The sequence below is a fragment of the Dromiciops gliroides genome, chromosome 5 (genome assembly GCF_019393635.1).
Source record: "Dromiciops gliroides isolate mDroGli1 chromosome 5, mDroGli1.pri, whole genome shotgun sequence".
In the NCBI taxonomy this organism is placed as follows: Eukaryota; Metazoa; Chordata; class Mammalia; order Microbiotheria; family Microbiotheriidae; genus Dromiciops; species Dromiciops gliroides.
Genome location: NC_057865.1, coordinates 185,986,835 through 186,014,543, shown reverse-complemented (window position 1 = coordinate 186,014,543; position 27,709 = coordinate 185,986,835). Strand labels below are relative to the sequence as shown.

The window sequence follows — 27,709 nt, the reverse complement described above, 5'->3', positions numbered from 1 at the left end:
TGACCCCAGATGAGTCACTTAACCCTCATTGCCCTGCCAAAAAGAGAGAGAGAGAGAGAGAGAGAGAGACAGACAGACAGACAGACTCCTTCAACTTTGCATGAAAGTGATGTCCCATTCAAACATGTACACCTCACAATACTTTCCTTATATTCTTTGCTTAGGTGACATTTGGAATTCTTCCTCTTAAAAAGGTCTAGACTTAGGTACTTTCTTATTATTTATTCTTTGTTAAATAATAGTATCAGTAAGGTCCATCCTTGCTTTTTTTCTGAATTTATTGGATTTTTTCCAATAGTTCTCCATTGCAAATAATGCGACTATTGTTTATATATATGTATGCACATACACAAACATATATACATATATACACATATATATACTTTAGATAATATTAAATAAGAGCCCTACTATATCTGTGTTTTTATGATTTATCACAAATAAATTCTCTATTTTGTTGAAGGATTTTTTTTGCATTCATTTTAAAAGCATGAGGTTTTCTTTTCTTTTTATGTTATTGATGATGCTATTTTTTCCTAATATTGATTTGGAATTCCTGATACAAATTTGTTTTAGTCCTAATTAAATTTTTTTGGTATATTTCTGTATTGTTCTCTGCTAAAACTGTATTAAAATTTATTATATCAACATTCATTTTTGATTTAAAACTGGAACTGATCTTTGAGTTCAGTAATCTAATTTTACAAATGAGAAAACGGAGGCCCATAGAAGTTAACTGACTTCCCATAGGTTATACAGCTGGTAAAGTAGCTGATTTGATCATGGTTTTCAGGTAGTCTAATAATTTTCAAGTTACCTCTCCTGGATCTATTTTCTAGGTCAGCTGTTTTTCCAAGAAGATATTTTACATTCTCCTCTATTATTTTATTCATTTGGATTTGCTTTATTATGTCTTGGTTTCTCATAAAGTCACTTGCTTCCATTTGTTCAATCCTAATTCTTAACCAATAATTTTCTTCAGAGAGGTTTTCCATTTGGCTTTTTAAGCTGTTGACTTTTTTTTTTCATGACTTTCCTGCATCACTCTCATTTTTTCCTCTACCTCTTTTACTTTATCTTCAAAGTCCTTTTTGAACCCTTCTGTGTCCTGAGACCAATTCGTATTTTTCTTGGATGCTTTGGATGTAGGAGCTCTGATGTTGCTTTCCTCTTCTGAGGGTGCACCATGATCTTTCTTGATGCTAAAGAAATTTTCTATGGTCTGCATCTTTCCCTGTCTGCTCATTTTATCCATCTATTTCTGGACTTTTAATTCCTTCTTAAAGTGGAGCAGTGCTTCCAGGATGCACCATCCCAAGATTCAGGGGGTCCAAGGTGGTACAATTTAAGGAGGGGAAGATTCTTCACTCCCCTGGCCTGTGCTCTGGTATGTAAATAACCCCAAGCCTACTTGCTAATCAACTCAGCCACAAAATTTTGTTTGTTGTGGTTGATAGCTCTGGCAAGCCTGTACCCCTCACCCACATGGAACACCTCCACTCAAGATTTCTTCCTGGTTCTCAGCTGGGGTAGAACAACTGAATTCCACCTTAGCTTCAGCAGAGACCCCTTTAATCTCCTCCTGGCCAATCGCTCGACCCTTTCACCAGACCGTGATCTTAGTTCCAGAAGACATTGGTACTGTGGTTGATTCACAGATCTCGGGGTAAATTTTTCTGGCATGTCCAGCCTGGGACTGAATCTTTGTTGCTGCAACCACAGGGTTGGGCTCCAAGCCCACCCTGGCACAGCAGCCCCCTCCTGCCAGCCTTCTAAGCTGTCTTCGGCTGGAAAATGATTTCAGCTCATCCTTTTGTGGGTTATGCTGCTCCAGGAATTATCTTATGGGTTCATTTGGAGTTTTTTGGGAGTAACTGTGTCATGAGCTCTGATGATGTGACTGCCTTTCCTCCACCATCTTGGCTCTGCCCCTAAAGTAGCAGATTTGAACTTAGGCCACCTGACCTTGCCCAAATCCATTACTCTTTCCATTGCATAAAGGTATTAAAAGGTATAATGAATAGAGTTTATATGATTTGGAGTCCCTAAGATTAGGGTTCAAGTCCTATCCACACAGCATACTAGGCATGTCATCATTGATAAATCACTTATCATTCAGTGCTCCAGTCAACCTTTTAAGACCACACATTGTAGTATAGTTGCCAAATGTACTTCAGTAGAGGGAGTTTTCATACCAGAAATTTTGTATACCACTAAAGTAACACATTTAGAACAACAACAAAAAAGACATACTAATGATATTAACCTACAGTTTTGTTTTTATGCTATGTTCTTACCTATATTGAGAATCAGAAATATATTTGATTCATAAAAGGAATTTTATGTAGTACTTTTTTCTATATTATTGAGTACAATAATTAAAACCATTGGTATCAATTTTTTTTTTACTAAGTCCTACTTCAATGTTTCATAATTGCATATAGTCAAACCTGGTTTCTCAAAAGTTATGCTAATGGAGGGGCGGAGCCAAGATGGCAGAGAGGAAGCAGCAAACTGCCTGAACGCTCCTTCTGTTCCCTCAAAAAGAACATTAAATCAAGTCTCTGGACAGATTCTGAAACTACAGAACCTGCAAAGGGACAGAGAGACACAGTCCTCCAACCAGAGATAATTTAGAAGACTTCAGGAAAAGGTCGGTCTGACTCGGGCAAAAGGGAGGCCCAGCGCAGGGCAGCAACCCAGTGCCGAGAGGGTCAGGGCAAGTCAGCAGGAGCTGCAGGCCACAGCCAAACAACTGAGGCCCCTGGAACCTGGTTCAAAAATCTAGTGGCCAAGAAGGACAGTGGAAAAACCTACCTGCACCGGCCAGGAGGGTGACGAACGGGTCAGGCGGGAACGGACGCCAGGAGTGGGCGCCTGGCTGGTCAAGCGCACCCAGACAGGAAGTGCAGGGCAGGGGATCTCCACACACCATAAAGGCCTCAGAGTAAAAAGCCCTTCACACAGCACCTATACCCCTGCACAAGAAGCCCAAAACAGGGACTCTGGTGCCCTGAGAGCAGACCTCAACTTAAAAAATAAATAAATAAGCTGCAATAATGAGTAAGAAGCAAAAAAGAGCCCTCTCCATTGAGAGCTTCTGTATCAATAGGGAAGAAGCCAACTCAAACTCAGATGAGGACAATAGCCTCAAATTGCCTACATCTGAAGCCTCACAAGGGAAGATGAATTGGTCTCAGGAACACAAAGCCTTCCTGGAAGAGCTCAAAAAGGATTTTCAAAATCAATTGAGAGAGGTAGAAGAAAAAATGGGGAGAAAAATGAAAGCAAAACAAGAAAACTATGAAAAAAGAATCAGCAGCTTGGAAAAGGAAGCACAAAGATTGACTGGCCAAATGGAAAAAAAAGTGCATAATTTCACTGAAGAAAACAATGCCTTAAAAAATTCAATTGGCCAAATGGAAAAAAAGGTGCATAATCTCATTGAAGAAAACAATGCCTTAAAAAATTCATCTGGCCAAATGGAAAAAAAGGTGCATAATCTCATTGAAGAAAACACTGCCTTAAAAAATTCACTTGGCCAAATGGAAAAAAAGGTGCATAATCTTACTGAAGAAAACAATGCTTTAAAAATTAAAATCGGACAGTTGGAAGATAAGGAATCCATGAGACACCAGGAATCAGTCAAGCAGAATCAAAAGAATGAAAAAATAGAAGAAAATGTGAAATACCTCATTGGAAAGACAACTGATCTGGAAAACAGATTGAGGAGAGACAATTTGAGAATCATTGGACTGCCTGAAAGCCATGACCAGAAAAAGAACCTAGACACCATATTCCAGGAAATTATTAAGGAGAACTGCCCTGATATCATAGAATCAGAGGATAAAATCATCATTGAAAGAATCCACTGATCACCTCCTGAAAGAGACCCCAAAAGGAAAACTCCAAGGAATATTGTAGCCAAATTCCAGAATTATCAGGTGAAGGAGAAAATACTCCAAGCAGCCAGAAAGAAGCAATTTAAATATCATGGAGACACAGTCAGGACCTGGCAGCTTCAACATTAAAGGACCGCAAGGCTTGGAATATGATATTCTGGAAGGCAAAGGAGCTTGGATTGCAGCGGAGAATCTATTACCCAGCAAAAATGTGCATTTTCTTTCAGGGGAAAAGATAGACATTTAATGACATTGGGGACTTTCAATCTTTCCTGGTGAAAAGACCAGAACTGAATAGAAAATTTGATCTCAACATACAAGACTCAAGAGAAGTTTAAAAAGGTAAACAGAGGGGAAAAAAAAAAGTTACCCTATTAGGTTAAACTGTTTATATCCCTACATGGGAAGATAATACTCATAACTCTTAAGAATTGTAAATGTATTTGGGCAGAGAGAAGGACTTTACACAGAGGGTATAAATATAAATTGTCTTTGATGTGGTGATACAAAAAAAAATTTTAAGGGGTTAAAAATGGAGTCTATGGGGAGGAGAGGAAAGGGGAGGTGGAAAGGGATGAATTATATCATATGAAGAGGTGGAAAAAAAACCTATTACAATAGAGGGAAAGAAAGGAGGGGTGAACATTGTTTCAACCCTATTCTCATTAGATTTGATTCAAAGAGGGAATAACTTATATGTTCATTGGGATAAAGAAACTTAACGCATTCTTTAGGGAATCAAAAGGGGAAGGGAAAGGGGGACTGATAGAAGGGAGGACAAAAGCAAGGGAGAAAAGGGTAAAGAAAAGAGAGGGGGGTGATAAAAAGGGAGGGCAGATTGGGGGAGGCAGGGGTTAGATGTAAAACATCAGTGAGGAGGAATAGGGTAAAAGAAGGAGGGGAAAGTACAAAGTGGGTAAATAGAATGGAGGGGAATAGACAGTCAGTAATAATAACCGTGAATGTGAATGGGATGAACTCTGCTATAAAACAGAAGCCAATTGCAGAGTGAATTAAAAACCAGAATTGTACAATATGCTGTTTACAAGAAACACATTTGAAGCAGAGAGATACACACAGAGTAAAGGTAAAAGGCTGGAGTAGAATATATTATGCTTCAGCTAAAGTAAAAAAAGCAGGGGTAGCAATCCTTATCTCAGACAAAGTGCAGGCAAAAATAGATCTCATTAAAAGAGATAAGGAAGGAAATTACATCTTGCTTAAAGGTACTATAAATAATGAAGTAATATCAATATTGAATATGTATGCACCAAGTGGTATAGCATCCAAGTTCTTAAAGGAGAAGTTAAATGAGTTACAAGAGGAATTAGACAGTAACACTATACTAGTGGGGGATCTGAATCTCCCCCTCTCAGAATTAGATAAATCTAGCCAAAAAATAAATAAGAAAGTAGTGAAAGAGGTGAATAGATTACTAGAAAAGTTAGACATGATAGATGTCTGGAGAAAATTGAATGGGGATATAAAGGAATATACCTTTTTCTCAGCAGTACGTGGCATATTTTCAAAAATTGACCATGTATTAGGGCACAAAAACATCATAGTTAAAGGTAGAAAGGCAGAAATAGTAAATGCATCCTTCTCAGATCATGATACAATAAAAATTACATGTAAGAAAGAGCCAGGGAAAAGTAGAATGAAAATCAATTGGAAACTAAATAATTTCATTCTAAAGAATGAATGGGCCAAACAAGAAATCATAGAAACAATCAATAACTATATCCAAGAAAATGACACTAATGAGACAACATACCAAAATCTATGGGATGCAGCCAAAGCAGTGCTTAGGGAAAAATTTATAGCTCTAAATGCTTACATGAATAAAAAAGAGAAAGAGGAGATTAATGAATTGGGCATGCAACTTAAAAAGCTAGAAAAATAACAAATTAGAAATCCCCAATTAGATAAAAAATTAGAGATCCTGGAAATCAAAGGAGAAATTAATAAGATTGAAAGGAAAAAAACTATAGAATTAATCAATAAAACTAAGAGCTGGTTTTATGAAAAAACCAATAAAATAGATAAAATATTGGTTAATTTGATAAAAAAAAGAAAGAAAACCAAATTACCAGTATCAAAAACGAAAAAGAGGATGTTACCACCAATGAAGTGAAAATTAAATCAATAACTAGGAATTATTTTGCCCAACTGTATGCCAATAAATTTGAACAATCTAAATGAAATGGATGAATATTTACAAAAATACAAAACTGCCCAGGTTAACTGAAGAAGAAATAAAATCCTTAAATAAGCACATATTAGAAAAAGAAATTGAACAAGTCATTAATGAACTCCCTAAGAAAAAATCCCCAGGGCCAGATGGATTTCCGGGTGAATTTTACCAAACATTTAAAGAACAATTAATTCCAATATTATACAAATTATTTGGACAAATAGGTGAAGAAGGAGTTCTACCAAATTCATTTTATGACGCAAATATGGTGGTGATACCAAAACCAGGCAGAGCAAAAACAGAGAAAGAAAATTACAGACCAATTTCCCTAATGAATATTCATGCTAAAATCTTAAATAAGATATTAGCAAGGAGATTACAGCAAGTGATCACCAGGATGATACACTATGACCAGGTGGGATTTATACCAGGAATGCAGGGCTGGTTCAACATTAGGAAAACTATTAACATAATCAACCACATCAATAAGAAAACCAACCAAAATCATATGATTATCTCAATAGATGCAGAGAAAGCTTTTGACAAAATACAACACCCATTCCTAATAAAAACACTGGAGAGTTTAGGAATAGGGGGAGCTTTCCTTAAAATAATAAACAGTATCTACCTAAAGCCATCAGCAATTATTTTATGCAATGGAGATAAATTAGAGGCCTTCCCAATAAGATCAGGGGTGAAACAGGGATGTCCATTATCACCCCTATTATTTAATATTGTCCTAGAAATGTTAGCTTTAGCAATCAGAGAAGAGAAAGGAATTAAAGGAATTAGAATATGCAAGGAGGAAACAAAACTATCACTCTTTGCAGATGATATGATGGTATACTTAAGGAATCCTCGAGAATCAAGTCAAAAATTACTTGAAACAATTAACAACTTTAGTAAAGTAGCAGGATATAAAATAAATCCACATAAATCATCAGCATTTCTATACGTGACCAACAAAGTCCAGCAGCAAGAGATAGAAAGAGAAATTCCATTTAAAGTAACAGTAGATAATATAAAGTACTTGGGAGTCTACTTGCCAAGACAAATCCAGGAAGTCTATGAACACAACTACCAAACACTCTTCACACAAATCAAATCAGATCTAAATAATTGGAAAGATATCAATTGCTCATGGATAGCAGAGCTAATATAGTGAAAATGACAATACTGCCTAAATTAATTTACTTATTCAGTGCCATACCAATCAGACTACCTAAAAATTATTTTATAGAGCTAGAAAGAATAATAACAAAATTCATCTGGAAAAACAAAAAATCAAGAATATCCAGGGAAATGATGAAAAAAAATTCACAGGAAGGTGGGTTAGCAGTACCAAACCTGGAGCTTTACTATCTGGTACTGGCTAAGAAATAGAGTGGAGGATCAATGGAATAGGCTAGGCTCAGGAAATGCAGTAGTAAATGACACTAGTAATGTAGTGTTTGACAAACCCAAAGACTCCAGCTTCTGGGATAGGAACTTAGTATTTGACAAAAACTGCTGGGAAAACTGGAAGATAGTATGGCAGAAATTAGGCATAGACCAACATCTTACACCTTATACTAAAATAAGGTCAAAATGGATACGCGATTTAGACATAAGAGGTGATACCATAGGTAAATTAGGAGAGAAAGGAATAGTCTACCTATCAGATCTTTGGAAAGGAAAACAGTTTTTGACCAAAGAAGAGATAGAGTTTATTATAAAATGCAAAGTGGATGATTTTGATTACATTAAATTAAAAAAAAATTGTACAAACAGAAGCAATGCATCCAAAATTAGAAGGGAGGCAGAAAGCTGGGAAACAATTTTTGAGGCCAGTATTTCTGATAAAGGCCTCATCTCTAAAATATATAGGGAACTAAATCAAATTTATAAGAACCCAAGTCATTCCCCAATTGAGAAATGGTCAAAGGATATGAACAGGCAGTTTTCTGATGAAGAAACCAAAGCTATCTATTCCCATATGAAAAAATGCTCTAAATCTCTAATGATTAGAGAGATGCAAATGAAAACAACTCTGAGGTACCACCTGACACCTATCAGATTGGCTAAAATGACAAAAAAGTAAAATAATAAATGTTGGAGAAGCTGTGGGAAAATTGGAACACTAATCCATTGTTGGTGGAGCTGTGAACTGATCCAACCATTCTGGAGAGCAATTTAGACTTATGCCCAAAGGGTGATAAAGCTGTGCATACCCTTTGACCCAGCAATACCACTTTTGGGACTTTTCCCCAAAGAGATCATGGAAGGGGGAAAGGGACCCACATGTACAAAAATATTTATAGCTGCTCTTTACGTGGTGGCAAAGAATTGGAAGTTGAAGGGGTGCCCGTCAATTGGGGAATGGCTGGACAAGTTGTGGTATATGAATACAATGGAATACTATTGTGCTATAAGAAACGATGAGTAGGAGGAGTTCAGAGAAACCTGGAGGGTCTTGTGTGGGCTGATGATGAGTGAGATGAGCTGAACTAGAAGAACATTGTACACAGTAACATCAACATTGAGTGTTGATCTACTGTGATGGACTATATTCTTCTCACCAATGCAATGGTACAGAAGAGTTCCAGGTAACTCATGATAGAAGAGGATCTCCAAATCCAGGAAAAAAAAAAAAGAACTGTGGAGTATAGATGCTAAATGAACCATACTATTTCTTTTGTTTTTGATGCTGTTGTTTTTTTCTATTTTGAGGTTTTCCATCATTGCTCTGATTTTTTTTCTCTTTTAACATGACTAATGCAGAAATAGGATTAATGTTATGTGTGTGTGTGTGTATATATATATATATATATATATATATATATATATATATATATATATATTTATAAATAAAACCTATATCAGATTACCTGCTGTCTAGGTGAGGGGGGAGGGAGAGGAGGGAGGGAGGGAGAAAAATCTGAAATTGTAAAGCTTGTATAAACAAAGGTTGAGAACTATCTTTACATGTAATGGAAAAAAATTAAAATTCTTTATTAATTAAAAAAAAGTTATGCTAATGGAGCAAAAGCTCCTTGGGTTTATACTTCCAATCGATTCTCACCAAAAGCAAAACAAAAACAGACAAAGAACTGTCTGCTTTTTTGAGATCAGACAACCTAATTATAGGGAGACTCATTGCCAACAAGTCTAAGTAGTAATGAATTCTTTGGTCTTTACAACCAATGAACCATGCCCATAAGTCTGGGGCACACTTCTCCAAATACGTATACTAACAGTGTAGAGAATTTACATGCCTGGGAAGCATGTATAGAAGTGCACACCCATATGTGGCCAGAGCCTATAACTTGAAGGAGGAATTCACTCTTCTATTATTAGGAGACCCCCAATGACTTTGATAATGACAACACAAAGCCCCACAAATAGTCACACAATGACTATATACTAACATCCTAGGCATGGAGTCTCTGCTGGGCAGAGCTTTTCTAATATTATGATCAATAATAAGTGGTGTTAGGCTGGGAAAGTAGTTGTGTCTTTCCATATGCCACATGCTTCAGGCTTTCTTCTCTTCAAAGAACCTGCAGGCTATTTTGGTTACCATTTATTATGATGCAGTGGCTAGAAAATCTCTACCTGACAAGAACAGATTGATAGCTCTTTAGTCATAGATGAAGCTATGAGTTATCAGATTTATCTAAGGGCCAAAAAAATGAGTAAAGTACCCGAAAGCTCAGATTGCCTGTCTTTTTTTTTTGTGGGGCAATGAGGGTTAAGTGACTTGCCCAGGGTCACCCAGCTAGTGTCAAGTGTCTGTGGCCGGATTTGAACTCAGGTCCTTCTGAACCCAAGGGTGGTGCTTTATCCACTGTACCACCCAGCTGCCCCCGATTGACTGTCTTCTTGATTCATTATGCCTGTGTTTATCACAGTTCCTTCTGTCAGATAAACATTTCACTTGATCTTGGGAATTACTAAGATATTGAATTTGAACTGGAACAAAAGCTAAACAAACAATGTTAGATTATTGTTCTATAGTCAAGTACATTCTTGACTGTATCATACTTTAATATATTTTTGCTATTCAGTAAATTTAAGGCAAAGGTGAGTGTAGATGACAACAGTGAAAAATATGTAGGGAAATATGGTTCAGTAGTAGAAAATTAAAGACTTGTAGATTTTACAGAAGTTACTTGCTTATCATGTATCCTTTCCCTGGGAAAAGAACTGAAAGGCATTAGAGATAGAAAGTACCAAATCAAATCAAAAAAGTTAGACTGATTGTATTTTAACAGATAGGAAACCAATTATTAGTCATGGAGAAGTATTCTTGAATCTGCTATATGGATGTGTACAGTTAGAAAAAATATTAAAATTAATAGAAAAACTAAAAGAAAATAAAAATAAAGAAAAATATGCGATACAATGAAACAATTCCAACCTGACCTACTTAAATGAGTCATTGATGCTAACAAATGAGAAATGGATGAAATTACATTAATACTTATAACAACTTTGCATAGAAGTTTAACTGATAAAAGTCGATTTCTATAATGAGAACAAAAGAACTCCAAAACCACCTTAGTCAGAAAACACTTGACCTTCTTACCAATTGCAGTTTTGAGTATTAAACTTATTTCAAAAATCTTAGAGAAGGATGGAAGAAGGTTATCTGCATCATAACTTCATAAAGCAGAGAAGAACAGTGGAGAATAAACCTAATTTAAGGAAATCTTGGTTATGAACTCAATTGAAAAAGTAGTTCCAAGAGCATCTAACAATTCTAGATGGAAATGATTTTCATTTTTTAAAAGAACAAACTTCTGATCATCAAGGACAGGGAAGCCACCAAAGATGGAATATAACATCATGGTATCTGGTGTGTTTTTAAAGGAAGTGGAAATTTCACTGAAGAAAATAAACTGGACTACACCAAATATATACAGGAGTAATTCATATCAGAAATGAAAGAATTTTGAGGGAATTGACAGTTGGAGGGTAAAGTGGGATGGATAGCAATATCAAAGTCATGGAAAAAACATCCTAGATTTTATGAATTCATCAATCAGTCACCATTTATTAAGTGTCTGCTATGTGTTACTGAGGCAATTAGATGCCTTAGTAGATAGAGTGCTGGGCCTGGAGTCAGGAAGACTTGAGTTCAAATCCATGTTCAGAGACTTTCTAGAAATGAGACCCTGGGCAAGCCACTTAACCTCTGTTTGCCTTAATCCAATGGAGAAGGAAATGGCAAATCACTCTAGTGTCTGCCAAGAAAACCCCATGAACAGTATTGGCATACCCACAGGGCCACTAAGAATTGGACATGAATAAACCAAACAATGAAATATATTATTATTAGACAAAGGCAATTCAAGGGACATCAAAAATGACTGATCTATATTCTTATTTTTCCCATTTATATGGAATATTTATGAGAATATGCTGCACAAATTTGAACAGGTCCAAAGTGAAACAGGATGCTGTAGAGATAATGCATTTCTCCAGATGTTTTTGTTTGTGACATTGTGATAATTGCATCACATCCTAGATTACAGAGTATATGGCACTGGAGTCAGGAAAACCTGAGTTTGGATCCCACCTCATACATTATTAGCTGTATGACTAATAAATCACTTAATCTCCATCTACCTGAATTTTCTCATCTGTAATATGTGAATAAAAATAGTACACATTTTCCAGGTTTATTGTAAGGGTAAAATATGAGATAATTGTGAAGCACTTTCCAAACCTTAAAGTTCCAAAGAAAAAAATGTTAGCTATTATTGTTGTTATTTCATAATCATAGATTTGGGTTAACTATTCACATAGAAAAAAGGTATTGAAGACTGCCTACCAGTAATAAAAAATGGTTCCTGTGCTGTTTATGTGTATATCTATATGTATCTGTATATTTGTGTATGCATATATATAAATTTATATTTGTACTACTATATTCATATGTAGTATGATTATAAAACTTACAAATTAAAGTCATGCAATAAAGATAAAATATTTTAAAATAATTTTAATTTTATTTATAAATGGTACAAACTCCTTTTTGCTTCCACTAAATCATTATTGATATTATTTTTAGAAGTAGCAATGTAATTAAATATTTCATCATTTAAAAAAAATCTTAGTTTAATGTTTTATGATATATTGATTCAGAGGTCTGCTTCTAAGTTCAGCTTATTTTGATACTAGGTTTTAACTACTGAAAATGATTCCTCACAAAAATACATAGGTTCAAATGAAAGACTTGCATCGTTGATTGCACTGACTAAATCATGATACTTATTTTCAGTCCCACCCACCAATTATGCAAAGGGTTTTTGTTGTTGTTGAAATTTGACTAGAAATTTCCATTTTCCTTGATGTTAATCAGTTTTTCTTGCAAACTAATCCAAAGTTTTTATAGTTGTATACTTTAAAAAATTAGGTTCAAAATTCATTGAAACTCTTAATTTGGAAAACTTTTACTTTAAATGTTATAAAGTTCTGTTCCCAAGTTTTAAATAGTTGAGATATTTATATAAATTTTTGGCAACACAAGCTTAATTTTTAAATGTCTTGCTAATTGTGATGGCTTCATAGTATCTGTGGCTAATACATGCATGGAAGATTCATTATTAATATAGAGTGTGCAAATAAATGTTTCAAATTTTAAAATACATATTTCTGTTTCTTTTTGGCTCCTTTTTTGTCTGATCTGATTAGATCATTGTTTTTACTTTACAATGGGACTAATGAAAGACTCAACCTAGGAGTAGAGGTGTCACTCCCATTATCTTCTAACTGTTCACCTATGTTCACATTACTGGTATTAACTTCAGTGTAAGGGGTTTTTGTTTGTTTTTGTAGCAATCTTTATAAACAGCTCATCTACTTTCTGATGCTTAGTTTAGTCAAAACTGGATAATATGAATTATAAACCTATTTAACTGAAAGAAATAACTAAAAACAAAAGAACAAAAAATGAAGGCACTGTCTCCCTCTTTGTACTGTGTAACTCTTTGTACTGTACACTATTCCTTGTTGACTCTAGGTGAAAAGTGAGTGATGGTGCAAGTGTCAATCTACATTTGAAATATTAGTAAAGCTTGGTTACTTAGTTTTAGATAATAAATAAATAAATATAACGATACATCTTAATTTTTCCTCTTTACCCTGATGCATCATTTTACATACATCCTACTCTGGATGGAGTTCATTGATATAGAAGCTGATATTACTTGAAAAAATATCCTTGTAGTTCTCATCTATTAGAGTATATATCTTTGATAGGAATAGGAGAATCAGTTTAATTCCTTTAGGAACTTACAAAGTTCTTTTAATGGCCCCAAGTTTCTCTCAGAAATAAAGGTCCATCTTTTTAATCCCAATATTCTTTTGGTGATATGGCAGTGTTGAGTTATGGAACATTATAGTGCTTGAAGTGAAATGAATCATTCAGAAGACAATGGAGGGGCAGCTATGTGGTGCAGTGAATAAAGCACCGGCCCTGGATTCAGGAGTATCTGAGTTCAAATCCGGCTTCAGACACTTGACACTTACTAGCTGTGTGACCCTAGGCAAGCCACTTAACCCCCATTGCCCCACAAAAAAAAAAAAAAAAGAAGAAGAAAACAATGGAGAGGCTCAACATGGACATGAACAAGCTGCAATACAATACATATAAAATATTATGAAGTAAAATCAATATTTAGAATGATATCAAAGAAATGTACAATTAAAAAAGATGAGCATGTTATATCAATAAAAACAAAGGAAAATTGATGAACATTTTGTTCCATTACTATTCTGATACTGAGAGCTCAAAGAAAGTTTCCTTAGGAGACTTAGAAGACTCCTTGTGGTATATGGAAAGAACAACATAGGATGGACAAGTATGATAGGTTCTGATCTATGTTGCTGGAGGACATATTCATATTGATGGAATCATAGTTACTGGAGAATTGACTATTATTTTTTTCTTTTGACATTTGATTGATTATATATTCTTATATATAAACTTTAGATATGTACTACCACATATTGTATAACTATAAAACTTAGAAAATAAATTAGAATAATGTCATAAATATGAAATATTTTAAAATATTTTTATTTTTTATCAATGGCATTTGAACCCTTTTGGTTCAACTAAAATTATTATTGATGTTTTTAGAAAAAATGCAATATAATTAAATATTTTTATTATATTTTAAAATCTTAATTTAACATTTTGTGATATAGTGATTCAAAGGTCTGGTTCTAGGTTTAGATAATGTTGATACTACGGTTTAATGAATGAAAATGATTACTTACAAAAATACATAGATCCAAATGAAAGATGTGCATCGTTGATTGCATGATACTGTAAATACATCTAGATGTAGAGTTAAATTAAATCCTGTTATTTAAATTTTTCTCCAATTTTAAGTCAGGACTTAGTTCTTACATTTGTTTATCTTATTCTAATTTCATTCTGGTCTTCTACAGAGATTCTCTGTCTCTCTGTCTCTGTCTCTGTCTCCCTGTCCTCAGAACCCCAATCCAAGGAGACACCTAACATTCTTCAATGAACAATAAGAAGGAATGGACTTCAGATTTGCCCCACTGTCTATTCCTTCTATTCCTTTTTCCTACCAAATAATCTTCCTATTTTTTTCTTCCAAAAATGTTGATTCATTCATTAAGGAATGTAGGTTAATGTCTGCAAAATATTATTCCAAGTCCAGTCCTTCTTCACCTAATTATTTTGCATTTGAAATTCCCCCATTGATGTTAACTCTTTGTTGTCTCAATGGCCCTCAAATACTGTGAAAGTTCACACTCTCTGATCCCGCATGTATATGCACACATACAAAACCTAACATTAATGTCAATAGACTTCCCTTCCCTTAGATTCAGGAAAATTAATTTCATTGCAGATATTTTTCCAAAAGTTCTTGTTTATTGCTCATATTCTTTTGTGTCATGAATTTGCATGTCAAATGCACTATTCACTTCTGATTTCTTTTAAAGGAGCACCTACAATTCCTCTTTTTATATTGATAGCAAAACAACTTGGCAGGATATACTTACTTCCCACAGAGCTTCTCTGGACTTTATGTTTTCCAGAAACTCAATGTCCTGCAAGGTGACATCAACTCAAAAACTCACACCTCTGTCCCTGGGAAAAGGTTAGACATTGAAAAGGTGTCCTGGATACTCCATCATTTAGGAGGCCACCCACAGGATTCACCTCATTATTTCCCACTGCAGTATAGGACGTCATGATGCCTTTACATTAGCTCCATTACCTTCATCTTTTTTTTTTTTGTATTGTCTTTCCCCTGAGATCCTTGAGAGCAGTGATAGTCTTATGCCTGTTTTTTGTATCCTCAGAACTTAGCATAGTGCTTTGCACAGAGTAAACACTTAAATTTTTATTGGCTGATTTTGACTGATATTTGTGGAGCAAAATAATATCCTTTGCTTTTTAGAATATCATATTTCAATTGCCCATTTGCTTTCTTGTAACTGAAAAATCATCTTGGACAATCTGGCTTTTTTTTTTCATTTTTAAGTGAAGAACTTTTACTTGGCTACCTACAATAATTGATATTTAATGCTCTATTTCTGAAGCCTGTCCCCAATATATTTTAGTGAATTAAACTTGGGGTTTTCTGTCATGCCACATAATGCTTTTTGGTTATACTGTAGTACTTTTCATTGGTCCCACAATGCTTGGGATTATCAGCTAGCTCTTCTACCATTGTAATTTAGAGTATTTTAAAGTAGAAATATATACATACTGACATATATGTAGGTACCTATATACATACATAAATTTCTGGAAGTAAGTTATACTTACTAATGCATATTAACAGTGGTGGTCCTCCCCTCTTTAGAGGAAACAGGCAAGTGCTGATACACTCAAGAAAAGGAGCAAGAATTAATAGAGGTATGATGCTTATCACATTCATTGCTGCAATTGGCAGAAGAAACCCATTCAAATTCAAGTTGGAATTCATAGTCTGCAGGTAATATCCTGAAGGAATCTGTATTTGGGAAAGAGGAAAAAGCCTCTTCATTAAAATAGTGACAGCTTCAGAGAAAGCCTTTTATATATCCTCCCAGTGAACATTATTCTATTGACTAGGCATCTGTGAAAGACTGGTATAAGAATCCTTACCTTTTTAATAGTCTTAATTCTGAATTGATATAGCTTTACTAAACCTATGGTAGGAGAAGTTTTGTTCATTCTATGCACAATAGTAGTACAGTTCATGGAAAAATTATTTGTAAAACCCATCTATCTTCATAATTTTCTCTGTTGAGTATGTATACCATGCAGAATGTATCCCTCCTAGGTTGGGATATAAGAAATGAGATCCCTTAGGTTTTGAATCAGCTGTCAGTACCTTTTCTTCTATCAACAATGAGTAAGAATCACTTAAAAGTGTTATTGTTGCTTTTATCTACATGGCTGAGTTAAATCCCTCTCCACAAGATATCCCATAGCCCGCATCAGGATCACTGGCAAAATCACCAAGGGGGAGTTGTTGTTTTTGTTTTATTTTCCCCAAGGCAGATAGGAATTGGTGGAGACATTTTTGAAATTTTTAGTTATTGATTCATTCATTCAAATATTCACTAAAAGGCTTAATAAGATAGTCTACTGGAGTTTGCTAATTGAACTCAAATGACCTAAGAAAAGAAATGGAGGGTAACCAAACGCTTTATCTACTTTATGATTTTTGCTGAAGTGCTTGGGTGCTGCTGTCTGTGATTCAAAAAAGAAAACTAAGTGAGAGGATATGTTTGAATAAACACAAGTCTATCAATATACTAGGAGACTAGGAGAACTTGGATGGACAAAATGAATAAATTTTAAAATTGCTATTTCATTTCCTGCAAACTCCATGAGAGTCTAAATCTTTAATATCTTTAGATCTTGTTAAGGAATTATAAAGTGCCTTATTTAACATATCCATACAAATGCCTTAGTAAAGTAGATATGTCTTCTATCTATCTCTATTAATATATAGGGAAATATATATATACAAATGTCCTTCCTATGTATTAGATACTTAAATATATACATATTACCTATTTAAATATATACATATATGTATATACAAAACTACATCTCTCTCTCTCTAATATATACAGTTGACTAGTTTACTCTATAAGTCCTTTGGGAAACACAAAGATATTAAAGATTTAGAATTTATCTTCATGGAGTTTATAGGAAGTCAAATAGCAACTTATAAATGTAATCATATATATATTTATATATGATTATAGTGTATATACTATATCTTCACTATGTAAAAATCAACATATTTTATATACAAATATGTATGTATGTGTATACAGAGAGAGAGAATATTATCATAGCTAAGAAAGTATAAATCTAAGTAACTTTTTACTCATGTGTCCTTTTTGTCAACTTTCATAGTAGTGTTTTTTCCCTTCAGAATACTATCAAGTTCTCCCTCCATCTCTCCACCAACCCCTTTCATTAAAAAATACATATATTATGTAAATGATCACTATCATTATGTAATAGTATTTATTTAGGGTCCATAGTTATATCGCTACATAAGGAAGCCAATTATGAAGTAATCTTTAACCTCTAGAGTAGGTATTAGTAGGGATTTCCACCTTGATCAAGTCCAGCCATGAGAAGCTGAGAGAGGTGAAATTTAGGATCTAAATGCCATTTGATCTATTCCTAGCACTTGGAATTGTCCTTTGGCTATACTAGGTCCTTAAATTGCCTACATCATAGGCACTTAACCAAATCAATAATTGGTTGACTCCTAGTAGATGCACTAATGTTTGCAGACTGAGAAGAAACATACTAGGAACTTTATTTAGAATGGAGCATATGTTAATGAGGAACAATGTGAAATGAATAAAAAAAGTCATCAGGATTCCACCTCCATATGGACTTTTTTTGGGGGGGGCAATGAGGGTTAAGTGACTTGCCCAGGGTCACACAGCTAGTAAGTGTCAAGTGTCTGAGGCTGGATTTGAACTCAGGTCCTCTTGAATCTAGGGCCAGTGCTCTATCCACTGCACCACCTAGCTGTCCCTTATATGGACTATTCTTAATGCAACCCAACAAGCAATTATAGAGTATCAACTTAGATACTTGGGGGCAGCTGGGTAGCAGCTAGATGGTGCAGTGGCCCTGAAGCTGGGAGGACTTGAGTTCAAATCTGATCTCAAACACTTACTAGCTGTGTGACTGTGAGCAAGTACTTTAACCCCAATTGCCTCAAATATCCAGTGCCATCTCCAGTCATCCTGATGCATTTCTTACCACTGGACCCAGTTGGCTCTGGAGGAGAGAGTCAAGTTGGTGACCTTGCACCACCCTCCCTCACATCAATTCAGTGAAAGTCATTACATCATCCTGATGTCATATTCCTGTGGACCTCAGATAAACAACAACAGATACTTATTTTCTCTTGCCTTCAATTTCTCCACTTGCTAAAGAGAAATAAAAATCCATAGGATCACAGATTTAGAGTCAGAAACTACCTTAGGAATTCAGCCTCCCCTGTTCTCTTTTTTTTACATGTTGTCTACATAGAATCACAGAGACAATTAAAAATAAAGTTGAGATTTGAACCCTGGTACTTTCTCTCCTCTATACCAAACTACTTCTTCAAGTTAAAGAGCTTTTGAGACTTGAGTGTAAGTTAACTGTAAGTTGTGTTTATTTACCTTGTTACTCCTATGACGTGTCTTCTTTTCTCCTATACCCAGGTTCATGGGACTATTAGGAGAGTAAATATTTATTTTTTAAAAATCACAGCTCTATTTATACCAGAGCCATACTGATAACACAGGAATTAATGCAAAGAAATTTAATTAAAATAAAATGGCAATTCAATAACAAGGAATTGAAGGAGGTAAGAAGTACTCTCGGCACCCATTCCCATGAAGGTGCCAAATCTAGCATGTTTCCCAATAGTTCTAATCAATTCCCAATTAACCTTTCTGTCTCCCTAACACAGCAGGAGGACATATCAGATCACTCACAGAAAGTTATTAGAGAAACTTGTTACAGTGGAAGCAAAAATCCCCCCCAAAAAACAGCTGACATCTTTGGGCACAGCAGCTGTAGTCTAGAGGGTTCATTGATCCCTTGGTGATACGTCCCATGGTCTGGTCTAGATGAAGCTCCAAATTTTCCTCATTGCTCCCATCTATTCTCTCTAGCCTCCCTGGTGAGACTCATCACCTTTTAAAAACTGTGCACTGGCAGTGTGCCTGCCCCAAAAGAGTCCATGATGGGTGACATGGTTATACTCTAGAGTCCATGAACAGGTTTCTGCGAGTTGTAGTCCAAAGATGATTTCCTTCAATGATCTAGAAACTTTTCACTCCAAGCATTGTGGGAAAATAAGGGTTTGTGCATACACACACAACCAGTTCCTACTCTCAGAACACATAAAATAAGTTCCATACAAATTCTATTTTTATTTAAAATATACTTTACTGAATTCTCATCTTTTCAAAAATGACTCTGCATTTATTATTTCATTTTATACATATAAAATCTCCACTAAAGGCAAAATGTTATGAAATGTGATGTCTCAATGTAGTGTGTACTTGACCCTGGGTTCTTGAAGGTTATTCTAATGGAGTACAATCCTTAGCAGATTCTACCAAGCTAGAAATCTTTTTTATAATGTACAGGCAATAAACTCTAATAATAAAAGCGCTCTCTCTCTCTCTCTCTCTCTCTCTCTCTCTCTCTCACACACACACACACACACACGCGCACACACATATACAGTACTAAAGTTTTTAAAGCACCACATATACCTTGTATTCTCACAACACTATGAGGTAAATATGAGAGATATTATTAATGTAGGGTAAATGCATAAGTGTGGTCATTGGTCACGTAGCTGTGTGTATATCCATCTGGGTTTGTCTAAGTGCACCCTATACAGAAGTGTGAATATATATATCTCTGGAATCCTACTTCAAGGGAGACTTTGATTCTTTCTGGAGAGAAGCATGATACTGGGGCTATGAGTCTGGCCTGCGCTGTTCTCCTCAGAGATGGCATAATGTACTATAATTATAACCATCAACCTCCCTAAATATTAATAGTTGAGGGGTAAATTACTTTTTAGGTTAAAGCCAATTTGTATGCTTGTTATCCCTTAATGGGGAAGGAGTCTCCTCTATATCTGAAGGTTTGACTCCATACAAGCCAAACACAAGGAACCCCCAAAACCATCCCAAATATTAATTAGTGAACAAGTCTATTTATTCATGTCAATAACAAAGAGAAGATCACAGTCCACAGACATTGCACAAAGTAAGGAGAGAGAGAGAGAGAGAGAGAGAGAGAGAGAGAGAGAGAGAGAGAGAGAGAGAGAGAGAGAGTCAGTCAGAGACCTCAATGTTCCCCATGAAAAAGTTTCTGAAATTCACTAGTAAAACAAGCTAGAAATGAGGACATTTTTGAAGTTCTGACTCCTCTACACATAGTTTTTCTCTCCCTCATGGAACCTCTCAGAACTTTGGATCCATGTGTCTCTTCCACTGAAGCTCAGAGGAAACAATTTCTGTTTTCCCAAGCTCTTGCCAATTCTATCCCCCAGGGAGACAGAACATCACATAATCATTATTTCTACCTATGAGGAAAGTCCTATGAAAGTACACAGGCTTGCTCACTGGGCTATATTCCTCACAGTTGAGGAAATGGAACTTCAGAGATTTCTCATGGTTGCACAGCTATTATCAAAGGCAAATTCCAAATCTAGCTATCATCTCACTCTAAGTCTAGTGTTCTTTGAAGCTTTGAAAAGAGCAGAAGATTGACCATAAGAGATGATATTTTTTCCACAACAATTCCTGAAGATTGTCTGCTAAGATATAGAGTCTTTACGGTGCAAGTATCCATACTCTTAAAAATTTGGATTTAAAAAATATTGAGATATAGTGCTATGATGAATATATAAACCACCTGGATTTGATGGAGCTGCCTTACCTTATTATCCAAAAGAATTTTATGAAACCCTGGATTAGTAAGATCAAAATGACCTCTAACTGAACTCCAAACTGAATCAAGATAGCTAACAAATAAGTCCCTATCTACTGACTTCTTTCTCCAGGAAAATAAGTCCCTATCTTGTAAAAATATCTGGGCATCCTTGTTCTTGACAAACCCCTTTTTGAATCATATAATCTTATGATAGTGGTTGCTTTAAGTTGAATTATCAAACTGATTGGCATTTTATATATTCTTGTTATAGTTGAAATTGTTAAACTGTTCTGTATTTCATAGATTCTTGTCATAGTGTTTGCTTTTAAGTTGAATTGTGTCATCCTGATGAAACTGATAACATCCTGTTTATATACCTTCACAAAAAAAAAGTGTCTTCGAGCTCCTTCTTTGGAAGGAGTCTTCACATGATCATGCTGCTTGTTTTTGGGACAAATAAACTGCTACTATGTTTTTCCTGTTTGTCCCTAATCTGGTTTTCTCTGTAGGAGACATGAAAAAAATAATTTCTCTGATCTATTTTCTGTAGGAGAGAGACAAAAAAATAGATTTTGCACAATAGCAATATCCTCAGAATAATTCTTTGTTGGGTAGGCAGGGACTTATTTTGAAGATTAGGGAAATTTAATTCAGACTCCCAATTGTTTTCCTAATATCCCATACTTAGTAAATGGAAAAAAAAGTACGAGCCTTATTCAAAAGAAGCCAATTAGATAAAAGGGATGGTGGAGTAGCATTTTATATAAAAAACATTCTTTTGTGAGAAAAATCTATGAACTAAAGTGGATAAGTATGGTAGAAAGCATTTGGGTCAGTATGCACAGGTGAGTGGATAGGATACACAGACAAACACATATGTATGTTTGAATATATTCCAGACTGGATGAGTTTTAGAAGTTCATCATAAAATTGGCATGTAAATATGATATAATAGTAGTGGGAATCTTCAATAATATAGAAATGGATTTGAGCTTTCTTTTTGCTAAATGCTTCACAACTAATGGATTCTGAGTTTACTACAATAATTTTATTCACAAAATAATGGAAGAAATTGAGGAGAATTATAGTTTAGATATGATTTTGAAAAGTAAGTAGGAAAGGGTTGCCAAAGTAGAAATAATAATCTCAAGGAGGAGGAGATTACTCATTGGAGTTTGTTATACAGATTTAGGGGAAAGCTGACTCTATGAGCTGTACATGTTAGGTTTAAAAAAGAGAAGATTTCAAAAAAGTTTAGAGAAAAGATATTGTCTCACAACCTAAAAAAAGAAGCTATGTGAAGAGACTGCTGTAGATGTCAAAGGAATTGATCAGAATACATTTTTAGGATGTGTCTAGAGGATAGAAGCCAAGGTGTATAACTGAGAATAAATACAAGATTGAATAGCCTTGGTGGAATAATGCCCAGAATCCTAAGGCCATCAAGAGGCCACATTTAGCAAAGAATGCTAAGGATTGTCCAAAATGTTTTATTTCTTATTTTTTTAGGGTGAGGCAATTGGGGTTAAGTGACTTGCCCAGGGTCACAAAGCTAGTACATGTTAAGGCTCTGAGGCAGGATTTGAACTCAGGTCCTCCTGACTCCAGGGCTGGTGCTCTATCCACTTTGCCACCTAGCTGCCCCTCAAAATGATTTTTTAAACGTATGTTGGGAGACAAGAGAAAGATCAAAGAAGGCATGGGGTGAATTGCACAGTGATAAGATGATGGAGAGAAGGGAAGACTATTCAGCTCTTATATTTCTTTGTTCTTCACTAAGAATGATCTTCAGATAGGGGAGTATTCAACAAAAACAACAGGGAATTGAAGTATAAGGTAAGAACCACTAAGAAAGTACTTAGATGCTCTCAGTGTGTTCAAATCACCAGTTTTAAACAAACTGTATGCATAGATAATAAAAGAACTTAAGGCCAAGCTAGCTAAATCATTCATTATCAGTGTCTTGGAGAGATCTTAGAGTACAGGAAAATAATAAAAGGACAAGAGACAAGCAGATGTGAAAAAAGAGAAAGAGGGAAAGAAATATTATATCTTAATTATCTATCAAAATTCTAGAAGGCATTATGGAAAAAAACAAGTTAAAAATCGCTTAAGAAAGGATATGGTAAATGCACAGGATAAGCAAGGGTTCATAACAGGTCATGCTAAACTAACCTATGAGACTGGTCATTCAGGAGAATGCCACATTATATCTGTATTTCAACAAGGCATTTGACAAGATCTTTCACAATATCCTTAAGGAGAAGATATATATGGATACAGGCTGACTGATAATGTAGCTTGATAGAATTGATTAAATGACTAGCCCCAAAGCAGTCATTAATGGATCAAAGGGCTCTAGCAGGAGAGAGGAAGGCCTTTAGTAGAGTGTCTTAGGGATTTAGTCTTAGCCCAGATTGGTTCAATATTATTATGACACAAACATAAAAGAAATTTGCGAATGAAAGAGGAGGACATGTATCTGACTGGATGACAGAATTAACATCCATAAAATTTTTCCTGGCTCCCTTGACCTGAACAGTGGGTCAAATCTAATAATAACAACAGTGTGGGATAGTGTGTAGTTATGACTTTGCCAAGGATAGGTCATGTAAAAAAACCTAAAAATTAGTTTGATCTAATTGGTTCTTTTTGAATAAGGCTTGTCCATTCCTTGCCATATAATCAATATGGGATATAAGTAAGTATGGGTTTCAAAGTATTGGTTTCAAAACTATGCCATATGCTATCATTTGAAGGACATTTAATATGAAGAAGTAAATATTTAGGGGGCAACACTAAGTATTTGAAGGGGCATAATTTTTAAAATAAAATACACCGGGGCAGCTAGGTGGTGCAGTAGATAAAGCACTGGCCCTGGATTCAGGAGGACCCGAGTTCAAATCTGGCCTCAAACACTTGACACTTACTAGCTGTGTGACCCTGGGCAAGTCACTTAACCCTCATTGCCCTACGAAAAAAAAAAGAAAAAAGAAAAAGAAAAAAAAAGAAAAGAAAATACACCTGAGTTTAGTTTGATTGGAATCACAGGAAGTAATTAGAAACAATGGAAGGTTACATAAAGTTAGATTCCTACTTGATATTAGAAAAGTATCAAGACTATTATTAAAACTGTCTAAAATTACAATGAATTTCATTCATAGGTAGCAAGTTACTGTTCACTGGAGGTATTAATACCTTGAAGACAATTGTTGGGAATGTTGTGGGGAAAATTTCTCCTGTAATGTGATTTAAACTAGATGACTTCTGATGTTCTTTCGTTGCTGAGATTCTGTGATTCTCTGATATTAATATTGATGTTATTGACTTCTTTTGAATTTGGAAAAAAACACACACCTCAAAGACTAATGTGTAGTCCTATAATATTATGGAGCCAAGAAAGGACTTTAGAAGAAAGTTGACTAAGCCTTAGACATACAATAAATAAAACTGGTTTTGAGTCTCAGACTTGAAATTTCCTAGCCATATGACCATCAGAAATTCACTTAACCTTTCTTGTAATCCACTAAAACTCCTACACATTTTTCAGTTGAGTTATTATCTAAGTTTGACTCTTTAATGTACTTGTGAAGTGAGTTTTTTTGGAGGGTGGAGGTGGAGGAGGAAGTATAAGAGTTTATATTTATCACAATTACATTTCATATTGTTTTATGTTGACTGATTCTCAACTGTAGAGAACTATTTGAATTCTGACTCATACTTCTTATAGAGTTTAAATTACAATGATAGAGTATAATTATCAATGTCAGCTCTAATGATTAATTGCAAAATAACTACTTATTGACTTTGAACACATGATAAAATCAACTCCACCATCTTCTTTTATTTACCTCTATGAGAAGAACTTGTGGCTTTTTCTTCCATTTAGGTCCAGCTCTTTTGTGTCTTTTCATTTTTATCAAGAATACTAATATTAATGTACTTTAGTTTCTCCACTAAAAATGAATTCAAACAGAGTTGTCCTTGAGTCTGAGTGGAACATTTTATCCATTTTACAGTATTACCTAATTGGAGAAGAGCAAGTCTCTAGATCTGCACTTGATACCCATTCCAGTTTCATCTTAGAACTTGGCAGAGGCTGTCTTCCATTGGTGTAGCTTCCTAGACGTGACGATATCTTCTATGCCACAAAAAGTTTTAGAAAAGGACTTTTATAAAGGGAGGTTTTGTATTATACTGTTTTACAAATTCTAAAAAAGAAAGATTGCTGCTTCCATTTTATTTCCAAGAAAGTTGTCTCCTTCAAATGTATGTATAAAAAAGGCTCCCTTCATAACAGAGGTAATAATGTCTTACCTGCCGTCAAGTAAGGAGTAGGAATATATAACTTCTTCCAGTCTCTTCTAATTCTAACTTAAGAAATGTGTCCTGATAATGGGTCCCACAATCAATAATATGACTCCCTGGACAGTAAATAATAATCAATTTAGTTGGGTACCAAGGAGAAGTATGATCTAAATATCAGTAATTACCATTATAAGTTCAAAAGATTTATTAAGAACTTATCCCTTAATCAAAAGGAAAATGAATAGCATGAAAAAAAAAAGGGCTGGCAGCTGAGCTATTGCAAGTAGGAAGAGCTCCTAGCACAACTTTCAAGTGTCTGTTAACTGATTTTGAATGAGAATTATCGTTAAAAGGAATAAAGTTATTATCAGCATGAATCACAGGCACAGAAACCTGTTAACTTAATAATGTGGCAAAAGTACTATTAATCTCTAGTGAAGCAATATTAATATATTGCCTAATCTAAGAAAAGGTTCCAATGTCTTGAAAGCTTGAAATCATTTTTGCTTCTGCCTCAAGTACTGAAATCATTCCCTCTTAAAATTTTAAATAATTTATATTATATATGCCTATGAGTGTTCCATATAGTTGCTGTCAATAGAGATTCATTATCACCTTTGAGTGTCCAGTAATGTCAAGTGCCAACATCATCAAACCTAAGATCAAAATATTTTTAAAAATATGTCTCTGAAATGAAGGTCAGTAATGACTGCTAACATTAAAATATAGAATTACCAGATTATTTTCTATTCTATTCTTCTTCAGTACCTTGGTCACCTTTGCAACCCTGATATTTTTCTATCATTTAAATAGAAGCCAAACACCCAACCACAATCCCATTGAAAAGCTTCTCTATTTTCCTTAGCATGCAGAAAATCCAACAATCCTTTTGAATTTTCTAATTTAACATCATTCTAAATAACTTGCATCTGGACATTACCTAACAGTAAAAAATACTTAAAAGAACTGTCGTGGAAGGAATTTAGAATCCAAAGGTCTCAGACTGAATTCTGATGCTTATTTGAGGCACAGATAATTTCATGTCTATGAGACTTGGTTTCCTCATTTGTAAGATGGGAATAAATGTATTTTCCTAATTATCTCACAATGTAGTTGTGAATAAAACACCTTTACAAATTATGAAACACTACATAAATGATATAATAATCATCAGTTAATTGATCATCATTAATCAATGAAAAATATTAATAAGGAATCCTAAATCATATAAGGAAACAATAGGAACTGTGCAACATATCACTGTAGGCTGCAAAAATAGAGCACTTATCAATTATATAATAAGATATGACTTGATAGATAGAATGAACAGAGGCAACTAGGTGTCTCAGTAGATAGAATGCTGGATTAGGAGTCAGAAAGACCTAAATTTAAATTAGGCCTCATACACTTACTAGCTGTGTGACTCTGGGCAATCACATAACTTCTTTTTGCCTCAGTTTCCTCATTTGCAAAATAAAGATGATGATAATAATAGCACCTACCTCCCAGAATTTTTGTGATCAAATGGGATAATAATTGTAATGCATTTAGCAGAGTTCCTGGCACATAGCAAGCTATATAAAAGCATACATACATACACACACACACACACATATATATACACATACACATACATACATGCATACTATATATAGGCATATATATGCCTACGTATGGATATCGCACACATACACACACATACATATAAATGTAAGCTGTTATTATGCATCATAAACTCACTTTCTTTCATAAACTAAAAGATACATCTATAGATTATAAATACAGACCTCAAAATATCCTTGTGAATTCAAGATACAAATTATAGTAGAAAAATCTCAGATAAAACTATTGACCGCAATTACCCAGAAAATAAACATTTATGAATATAAAGTTTTAGGAATCATATTTATAACAGATATTGCCATACTAAATACTCATAATCTAAAATTTATGTAGAATGAAAAGCTTTCCAAATATGGAGGTCTAGCAAAAGAAATAAAAACCATGTGGACACTGATGAGGGGAATATCATCCCTGTTATCTTCTCTGCTACAAGGGTTAGCCTAAAGATGTTTTTAGTAAGCAGAGGATGAACTTACATGACATTTCATTTATTAAATTATAAAAAAAACCCTTTTAAATAGTCTTTAGAATAATATCTATAAAAGAATGGTAGGATAGTAAAATGTCCAAGGAAAATTTCTATATTAATTCCATTTTAAGAGATGAGAATAAGATTAATGAAAATAATAAAGAAAAGCAGCAAATTTTAATTTATCATCCATGTCTTGAGGGATGGGGAGGTTGGGTATAGGAGGGGTGAAATGTCAAATTAAGAGAATGCCAGAACAGGTGATT

At 34.6% G+C, this 27,709-nt stretch overlaps 1 protein-coding gene across 1 annotated transcript in view; it reads right to left on the bottom strand.

Moving 5' to 3' along the window:
- The window catches only part of SLC15A5 (solute carrier family 15 member 5), a 160,066-nt gene that overhangs the window by 55,904 nt on the left and 76,453 nt on the right, over positions 1-27,709 (bottom strand). Inside the window, exon 5 of the mRNA XM_043967604.1 lies at positions 15,896-16,082. Coding sequence (XP_043823539.1) covers positions 15,896-16,082 — 187 coding nt within the window. The remainder of the gene's footprint in view (positions 1-15,895; positions 16,083-27,709) is intronic.